Source organism: Heloderma suspectum, chromosome 3 (assembly GCF_057233095.1).
Source record: "Heloderma suspectum isolate Gila_16-S chromosome 3, 16-S_ref, whole genome shotgun sequence".
In the NCBI taxonomy this organism is placed as follows: Eukaryota; Metazoa; Chordata; class Lepidosauria; order Squamata; family Helodermatidae; genus Heloderma; species Heloderma suspectum.
In genome coordinates, this window is record NC_139460.1 from 259,282,690 (window position 1) to 259,291,636 (window position 8,947).

At 43.3% G+C, this 8,947-nt stretch overlaps 1 protein-coding gene across 4 annotated transcripts; it reads left to right on the top strand.

The window, feature by feature from the left end:
• On the top strand, positions 1 to 4,994 carry C3H10orf95 (chromosome 3 C10orf95 homolog). 4 transcript variants are annotated; one of them, XM_084841994.1, is made up of 4 exons: positions 6 to 100; positions 1,630 to 1,654; positions 1,878 to 2,022; positions 3,520 to 4,989. In XM_084841994.1, the coding sequence occupies exon 4, from the start codon at positions 3,579 to 3,581 to the stop codon at positions 4,239 to 4,241; it is 663 nt and encodes a 220-aa protein (XP_084698120.1). In that variant the 5' UTR covers positions 6 to 100; positions 1,630 to 1,654; positions 1,878 to 2,022; positions 3,520 to 3,578; the 3' UTR covers positions 4,242 to 4,989. The 4 variants fall into 4 exon arrangements, 1 of the variants encoding a protein (XP_084698120.1); XR_014788890.1 differs by lacking the exon at positions 1,878 to 2,022 and having other exon boundaries at positions 1 to 100; positions 3,520 to 4,994; XR_014788889.1 differs by lacking the exon at positions 1,630 to 1,654 and having other exon boundaries at positions 1 to 100; positions 3,520 to 4,994.
• Positions 4,995 to 8,947: the final 3,953 nt, after the last annotated feature.

Below are 8,947 nucleotides of genomic sequence, written 5' to 3' on the forward strand. Positions count from 1 at the left end.
ACTACAATAGAGACTGTATCTTATTTAGGCACAACTCTTCTGACGTCCTACAGCAAGAGACCAAGCTACTACTTTAAAAGTGCAAGGAGGGGGGAGCAGAGTAAGTACTAGAGCCGTTGAGAGTCTCCCAGCTGTATTCCCCACCCCCATCCCCTTTCAAGAGGCTGCACCTGGTTGCTATCCAGTTTTTGGTCCTTTTCTCCCGACGACAACAACACTTGAAATCTGAACTCTTGAACAGAGAACTGTTTTAGGCCTAAAGAAGGCAGATAATCCAGTTTCCTTGACAGCTTCTTATGCTGTGCTATGATAGTTTGCATTCAGTGGTTGCTGGTGTGCCATTCTCTGGAGTTGCCACCACTGTAGCTGGATAATGTTGTTGGTTCCACTTTTTTAATACAGGATCCAGCCGGTGATTTCAGTTCCGGGTAATCCCTTCTTCCTACTCCTTTCAAGGAAGTTAAAAGGGTGTAGATCTTTAACATTGTATCATGCTTGGGGCTGTGAAGCCTTGCAGTCAACAGTGGAATCATTGGGGGGGGGGGATGTATGATTGGGAGGAGAGCAATTGATGGGGAGGGGAATGTGGTTGTGGGTTAGAATTCAGCGGGTGAGCTCTAGCATGGTGACAGAGTTGGGGATTAGCATCTTGGAGCAAATAGAAAGATGAGTAACAGACAGCCAGGGCGGGTAGGCTATTCTGACAGGATCTGTTGGGTGTGGGGGTGTATGGAGGGCATGTTGACCAGCCAAAACCTTGGCTGCAGACCTCTACTCCGTTCAAATCTCTTTATTGGCCTTTGTTTTGGAGGCAGTTGACTAGATCTTGATATTTAATTAGTTGCAGAGGTTTGCTCTCTCCTTGATGTGAAACAACTTTGTGACTAGTGGGATGGATGGAAGGATAGAAATGTACTATGCTGCGTTTTCCCATCTGGCTAGCTAGCCTACCTTGTAGGCTGCTAATATATTAGCTGCTCCTTAGCTTCTGATGGCCATCCTTACAGAGTTAGCACTCACTTTTGCTTCCAAATGCAGAAGCTGAGGTTGCTCTTACAGGGTGATTAAGGGCTGAATTAAACAACTATATCTTAGTGTTGGTAAAGTCACCATGAGCTTCCAGTCTTGTGAATGCTTTAGCATGTGCCCAGATAATTACTTGCCTTATTCTTGTCCAATTTGTTACAGCCTGAAAAGTCTTCAAAAATCAGTATTATACTGTGACTATAGTCATGTAGTTTGGTATTACATAGCTGTTTTCTTTAACCAATAGCTGGCAAGGAGTGGCAGGGGGAGAGACTGAGCTGGATTGGGACTGGGGCATAGAGGCTTTAACTCTCTGACCCCACAACAGTCCTGGTTGGCATCCCCCCACCCCCTGTGCCTGCTATTCACAATGGGAGGAAAGTTCCCATTGGTGCCAATAGCTTTCCTCCCATTGCAAATCAGGGGGTGGGGTGCAATTTTGACTGCGATGGGAGCAAAGGGTCAAAACACCCTTTCCCCCACACCATGATCCCAGCTACTTGTTAAAGAAAAAACAGCTACACATTATAATTGTTGCATCTAGCTTGGCCTTGGACATATGTTCCCTGACACAATGTTTTATCTCTTTGCATTGGTTTGTAGCAATCCCTGTATCCTGGCAAAGCAGGTGAGTGTAAATAGACTTGTATATCAAACAAGCTTTTGTGAATGCTTATTGGTTTCTTCCTATTAGCCAACACCACTGTGGATAAGCGAAACTTGTCCCAACAGATTCCAAAGCCACTTGAATATTGTAGCATATTGTTTAGGGCATATTCCTGTGAAAGCTGTTTGTTAGCCTTTTGCGGCTAGGCATGTGATAAACCCTGGTATGCATCTTACTGTTTTAGCAGAACACTGAGCCTTCCATTCTCAAGTTGGACTTGTCAGGAGCCTGCCCAAGCTAACAACTGAACAGGGAAGTGCTTAACTTGCTATGGAAGCTTGAGGCTTGCATGCTATATTACCTGTGAATTCAGTGGGTCCTGCTTCCAGGTAAACAGGATTAATCTGCTTGGAAAGAAGTAATTCAGCCATTTCACTAACAAATGTCTGTGTTGTACATGTGCTAGGAAGCTGTGAACTGGTTAGTGAATTCATTGCATCAGTGGGTGGGTTCACATAACACTCAATGGTTGAGTGTGGGTTGTTGTGGAACCGTGGGTTGTTGCGTTGTCTGAACACAGTGCATTTTCGGCAGGGTGGCTTATTAACCATGCAGTGTGGCTTTTATTGTGAGCCGCTTTGGGCACAGGGTACCATGGAAAAGCAGCATGTAAACAAACAAAATTAACTGCAGCTAGTCATAGTTTTCAGCAGATAAGCATACCAAAAAAAGGGCTCTGGATCTTACTTTGCCCACACCTTTTGCAGCATATCTCTGCAACCATATAAACACTTTAAAAATAAAATAAAAACTAAGATTCTCAGCTTACTATTGTGCCCAATCCAGCATTGCGTGCCCATGCAGAATTGTGGAATACACCCTACTCTCTATATGAAGCAGTCCATCTGTTGAGAACTGAAATCGTAGGCATGTGTGCTTTTTATTTATTTATTTATTTATTATTGCATTTATACCCCGCCTTTTTTCCTCTTGCAAGGAACCCAAGGTGGCTTACATTATCCTCCTCCTCTCCATTTCATCCTCACAACAACAACCCTGTGAGGTGGGTTGGGCTGAGTCTGTGACTGGCCCAAAGTCACCCAGTGAGCTTCCATGGCCGAGTGGGGACTAGAACCCGGATCTCCCAGCTCCCAGTCCAACACTCTTGCCACTACACCACACTGGCTCTGCCACCTTACTTCAAAACTCACCTTTCTGTAAAGCCTTTGGCACAGACTCTGGGTCCCCAAAGACTAAACTTGCACAACTGAAAGCAATATTGTTCCCTGCCTCTTTTCCCTTCCCCTGCTACTGTCTCCTCTGTAAAGCATCATGCACACTAATGGTGCTATAAAAATTATAACAATTTTATGACCCAAAACATTTTCACACTTTTCATGTGCTGCCTACATATATCCCCTTCGGGGCAATAAATAAATACATCCAGGAGTTTGCATGTGGATGAAACCTTATTTCATTGAAAACATCTCTAGGTGGCTTTAGAAAATTTATATACTTCTCAATGCAGGTTTTCCCCATCTTTCAGTGGCATGGCTTGGGCTTCTGGGTATAGAATTGGATGTCTTTTGTGGATAAATCCTAAGCCAGTTACTTCCATTCACTGCGTATGTGAGATGCATTCCTTGGTTTAAAACTAGTGATGCTAAACTTTCATCTGCATTGGAGAAGTGGATAATATGGCCCCGCAGATGTTGCTGACTCCAGTTCCCAACATCCTGCACCATGGCTATGCTCACTAAGGATGATGAAAGCTGGAGTACAATATCATCTAGAGGGCCACATGTTCCCCACTCCTGAGCTATATGAATAAGCTTGTACATATTTATTCTTGCCGAAGTTCAGCATCTCTTGCTTTACCTCCACAGCTTGGGAAAAACCTAGATGCTACATGAGAAAGTGACACTTACTGGAGAAGAAACTCTATATGCTATCTACCACTATGGCTCAATACTATCCAGGCATGATGCCAACCTTTCCTTATATGTACCTGCCCCTTGGGCCAAATCATATGTCTGAAATGCCATGTGCCACCATGTTCCCTCCTGTCCAGATGCACAACTTCCACAACAGGCCTCTTTCTGTGATCATGGACCGCAACAATGGTTACAATGACAATTCAGCAAACCAAGTGGAGTACCATCACATCTATGGTGCAAGTCCCTACTTCCATCCTTACCCCTTCTGGCACTTTCCCCAGGTGAGCCCTCTTCCTCCGTACAACCCCTATGCAAACTATCATCCTTATGCAGCATACCAGAGACCAGGCTCGGGGGTATGGCCTGAGGGGTTCACCCTGAGAGGAGAGCTCCGTTGGGGTAGGCTTGAGAGGGTTGTGGGACCTAAAAGAGACTTGCCAGAGTTTGTGAAAGATGATCTCAGAAGGGTCTATGGCACCTACCCAAGGACTGATGTTTCCATAACCTACCACAATGGGGAATTTATTGTGAAAGGGGACCCTAGAGTAGGAGAGCAAGAATACAGGATAGAGAAGAGAGTCATCAGAAAGGAACCCACCCCAAATGTTAGTGAAGCTGAGGACAGCAGCGAAGACCGCAGCAGGAAGAAGAAAAAGAAATCAAAGAGATGATGGAGCTGGCTTAAACAATACTGAGTGAACTAGTACTCATGTGTTTGGACCCAAGACAGCCAGTGACACTACAAGCTGAGCTATAAGCACAGAACAGAAAACTGGGGATATTCTTCTGTGAAAGATTTCTTATAGCTATTGGTCACAGGTTATTGGGGCTTTTATATTCACTAATATAATATGCATGGTTTCTCTTGTGCTCTAGGAAATGTTGCTAATTCTTCCAGCACTTGGGCCTTCTTGAGTGACTCTGTGTTAGCGACAGTAGTAGCATATGGAGTTGTGGCACCCTTTCTTCTTACAAGTACCATTGTACAATTTAACACGATGAATTCTCTTTAATCCCTTTCAAGAGGGGATCTCCCCCACCACCCGCTATCACTGCATGTATGTGTGAACACTGGCTACTTAACTAAATAACCATAGTGTGCTCACTGTGCAATCATTTAGAAACTGAATGCAAGGAAACAATACAAGGTGTTGACAAAGATTCTGTTTTCACACATTGTGATTCCAGAGATACCAAAAACTAAAATGGGATCAGAGTGATTTTTTAAAAAATCATAAGCAGAAATTAAGCTTACTGTGAATTCCGCATTCTGTAACATAATGTATGCCACTGGTGGGTTTTTTGTATACTGTGAGTGAGACCAACTCTGTAGGGACTCTGGGAGTTGTGCTTGGCCATCAGGTTGCAACCTACTGTGCACACAAGCTATGGGGCATTTTAAATAAAGAAAAACAAGCACTTTTTACTGTGTGAATATTTCTCCTTGAGGTGCAAAATACTTGCACATGGGATGGAAATAGCTACTTATCCCAAATCATATTGCAGGTGGGCATTACGCACTTTGAAGAAGGAATTAATCTGTTTCTAAGCTTTGATGTGCAGAAGTTATAGTATATCATAGCATAGGCTGATTATAAAGCTTTCAACAAGAGCATATGATTCAGGGATGGATAAGAAAGCAAAGACATAATTGCAAAGGAGACAAGTGCCATCTCCTGACTTCTGAGGCAAATCAAAAGATTTGTGCAACATTAGTTCCCCTAATGTTGCAGTGTTCAACAGGTAAGGAGATGTAGGTAGGAAAGCTCAGGCTGTAAACCTCATGGGACAGAGGGATAAGCATGATATATAACTGATCATGCTGCAAAATGTAGGTAGAGATGCCTAAAGCATTAATTTTACTACAGATACCCTAATCTATAGCATTTATGGGCCCATACATGCTGTTCAGGAAATGCTGACCCAGAACTGGAATAGAAATTGAGTGACCAATATCCTACTTTGGTTCACCTATAGATCCTATACTGTAATATTTAAGCCACTTAAGTGACAATGGTGTCACTTACTTGGGAGTAAGCCTCATTAAATTCATTGGGACTGAATAAATGTGCATAGGAATGGGCTGCACATCTAAGTTATCACTGCATTTTAGTATCTTGCTTCACTGAACAATGGAAGCTTCCTAGCTCTTGGTTTCATGCCTTAACCCAGCATTCCCCAGCCTGACTTTAAGCAGTCGCAGGAAATCTGGTTTTTCCCTTAGAAGCTCCGGGGTGGCTGCTGGATGGCCACGACGTCATGTATCCCTACCGACCTCAACACACAGCCATCTCGGAGTAAATCATTGGTGGAAACATCCACCTGGTGCTTTCCAGATGTTTTGGACTATAACTCCCAGCATTCCTGATCATTGGCCATGCTGGCTGGAGGTGGTGGGAACTGTAGTCCCAGACAACTGAAGAGCACAGATTGGGCAAGGCAGCCTTGCCCAATGTGCAAACCATCACTCACTGTCTTCTACTATTACTTACTCAGATGTTCCTTGTGTGTATTAACAGGTATGGTGACCCTCGGGTAAATGGTGATTCAGCACAAATGGGGATGATTTGCTAAAAGCTGCTAAAGCAGGATATGCTTTTCATATAATAGTGGTCAAGGTGTCTGGCAATCAATCACATTAATACAGCAACACCTTTTTTTTTTTAAAAGGTAGGTTAGACTGAGAGAGAATGACTTGTCCAAGGACTTCAAATGAGCTGATCATGCTTTGGAAGCTGGCACTAGCCTTCCAACATGCAACTGGGATGCTTTCCACTGCATCACACTGGCCTTCCTACATCAGTGATGTTTAGCAGTAGAACATTGGTGGGTTGTAAACTAATGCCAAATGTGGGTGTTCCAACATTAGCATATCTAGGCTTGATGTGTGGGTCCTGAACCAATTTCAACCTAAGGGCTGAGTTCAATTTTGGAGAAGTTCTCAGGGGCTGCATTCCAGTGGTGGGTGTGGTCAAAGGCAAAATGGGGCAAGGCCAAAATACCAGCATATTTTAGCTTGCAGAATTTACTTCCAGTAACTAAGCCTTAGGAGATGCATTTCAACCTTTGAGAATGGGGAGAAAAACAAGGAGAAGTTGGGATACCACCAAATGATCAGCAGCTGGGGGCAAGGGGGTGGGGACACCCGGGGAACACAGACAGACTGGATTTGGCCCCCAGGTGGGCTGGGCCACATTTGCCCCCCTGGTGTAGACACTTAAAATAGAGCTGCTGAAGAGCTGTAGGTGCTGCCTAAGATGAATGATGCAGGTGGATGGCAAATGTTCAGCTGGATGAGCCTGTATCACAATCGCTCTTGGCAGAGGCCCTTGACACACGGGGATACACTTGAGGCTGAACACTGCAGCTCCCCTGGAGTTTAGTTGCTGTCTAGCTGTAGAACTGAATCCACGGGGCGTTTCAATGGTTCAAAAGCCTATGGAATTCAGTTCTCAGAGCTAAACAGCCAGGTAGGACTCCTGCTGGTTGGAGTTGCCATCTGTCAGAGAAAGGAAAATGCAGTTATTACTACAGATGCCACTGTTCTTAATGTGATGTCACAGGATGGAGGGGTGGGTGGGGGGAGACATTTTTCTTCACAGAATATAAAAATGCTGGTAAACCGTTGAATATCATTACTTTCTTTTAAAAGCTAGACTCTTCAGTACTGATCTTTTCTTATGCCAATTTTTATGAGTGCTACAATGGGAAGTAGAAGTTAATTGAGCTTTACACACTTTTCAACGTGAAATTATTGACAGGGAGACTAGTGTGTTTTGGCACTGCTGGGGCCCAACGTAACAGGCCCCCTATTCTTCCCTGATGTGAAAACTCAGTTGATTTCAACAATACTTGGATTCATAGCATTAAGCATGCTCACTATGGCGATGCTGATCTAAGCAGGCAAAGACTGTGGGGTTGAGAGAAGTGATACGGTGTGCAAGAAATGGAAGATGTTGTCTTGTTATACGAGTTCTATGTCTCTTATACCCAGATGCACTGTCCTCCCCCAGTCAAAAGACACTGTAGCTATTCCATCTTTCCCTCCTTTACAGATTTTTGTGGTAAGAAAATAAAATGGAAGAAGTGCTGGGAAAACACGGGAGGGTTAGAAGTGGAAGATGATGTCATCGGGACCCCCTGTAAAATTCCATTAATAAGGCAGGGTTGTTGCATGATAAAAGCCTCATCTGGAAGCACCCTAGATTTCCCCTCATGGCTTTCACTTATGGATCTTCCTTGCTGGATCAGATTAAATTTGATTGGAGCACAGGAAAACAGGATTGGCACCATCCATCTAAAATTAGTTTTGTTTTTGACAATAACCTAATTCAGTTATGCTTCCTCTACTCATTACCCATAAAATTAGAATAAAGTGGATCTAGATGTTTGACATAGCAAGCACTCTCTCTATAAGTATGTCATAGTTAGACAATACTGCAGCAGTTCCATTTGAATAAATACTTATCCTATATATGGAAAGGTTGCATGTGCACTAAAAAAAAACAGTTTGGAAGGGAGACAGTTATTTATACAGACTCCCCCAAAAGTTCTCCATAATCTTTATCTCATTAAGTCTCCTCAACAATATGATTGAACATTTTTATCCCCATTTTACAGGTAGGTAACTGAGGCCAATTTGCCAATTCCTCTGTGTTTGGATTTGAATTCTAATCCAGGTTGAGCTGGTACTCCTCACTTTTACTTTCATCGTACAATGAGGAAGAATTACATCCAAATCATCCTTAACTGAAGCTTATACATACTACTTAAAACTTCATTTTGCCAGTCATTTCACCGTCCAACTATTCCTACAGCCAGGAAGCTTTGCTTTCCTCCCTAATTAACCTAATCTTCCTATCTTCCTGAATCTTAGAAAAAGTTCACCTTTTGTCCTTCCTTTAACTGTCCACAGAGAACAATAGATCTCTGCTACACAAACACACCCTTAACTGCCAGTGAAAGAAACGAGGAAAAAGCACACCAAAAATACTAGCAGTTTGAAATGATCCTTTTCCATGTCTGTTCCCCACCAATCTTCCTTCTGAAGTTTTGCGAGAACAGATAAGGTCTCTACCCGAATTAAGTACACTACTTCAGTTCGAGGAATCGCTGCCTCCAGAGCAATAACGTGCAGAGTTTTAATTTAAAACATAATATCCAATTCTAAATGTACAAAATCTAGTTCAAACGAGAAGGACTCCAGTACCGCAGAGCTGTTTCCACCCCCCCAGGAGGCATGTTCCAGAGATGGGTCAAAACAGATAATTACAAATTATATGAAAACAGCACTAACCTGTTAACTCTTGTCTGCAGTAGCTCCAGCTGTTTCTTTCCAGACTGCACGGGAGAGACGGCCACAGGCACTTAAATATGA

What these genes read in the sequence shown, in the direction of transcription:
- C3H10orf95 (XM_084841994.1), top strand. Translation starts at nt 3,579, where the DNA reads ATGCTATCTACCACTATGGCTCAATACTATCCAGGCATGATGCCAACC.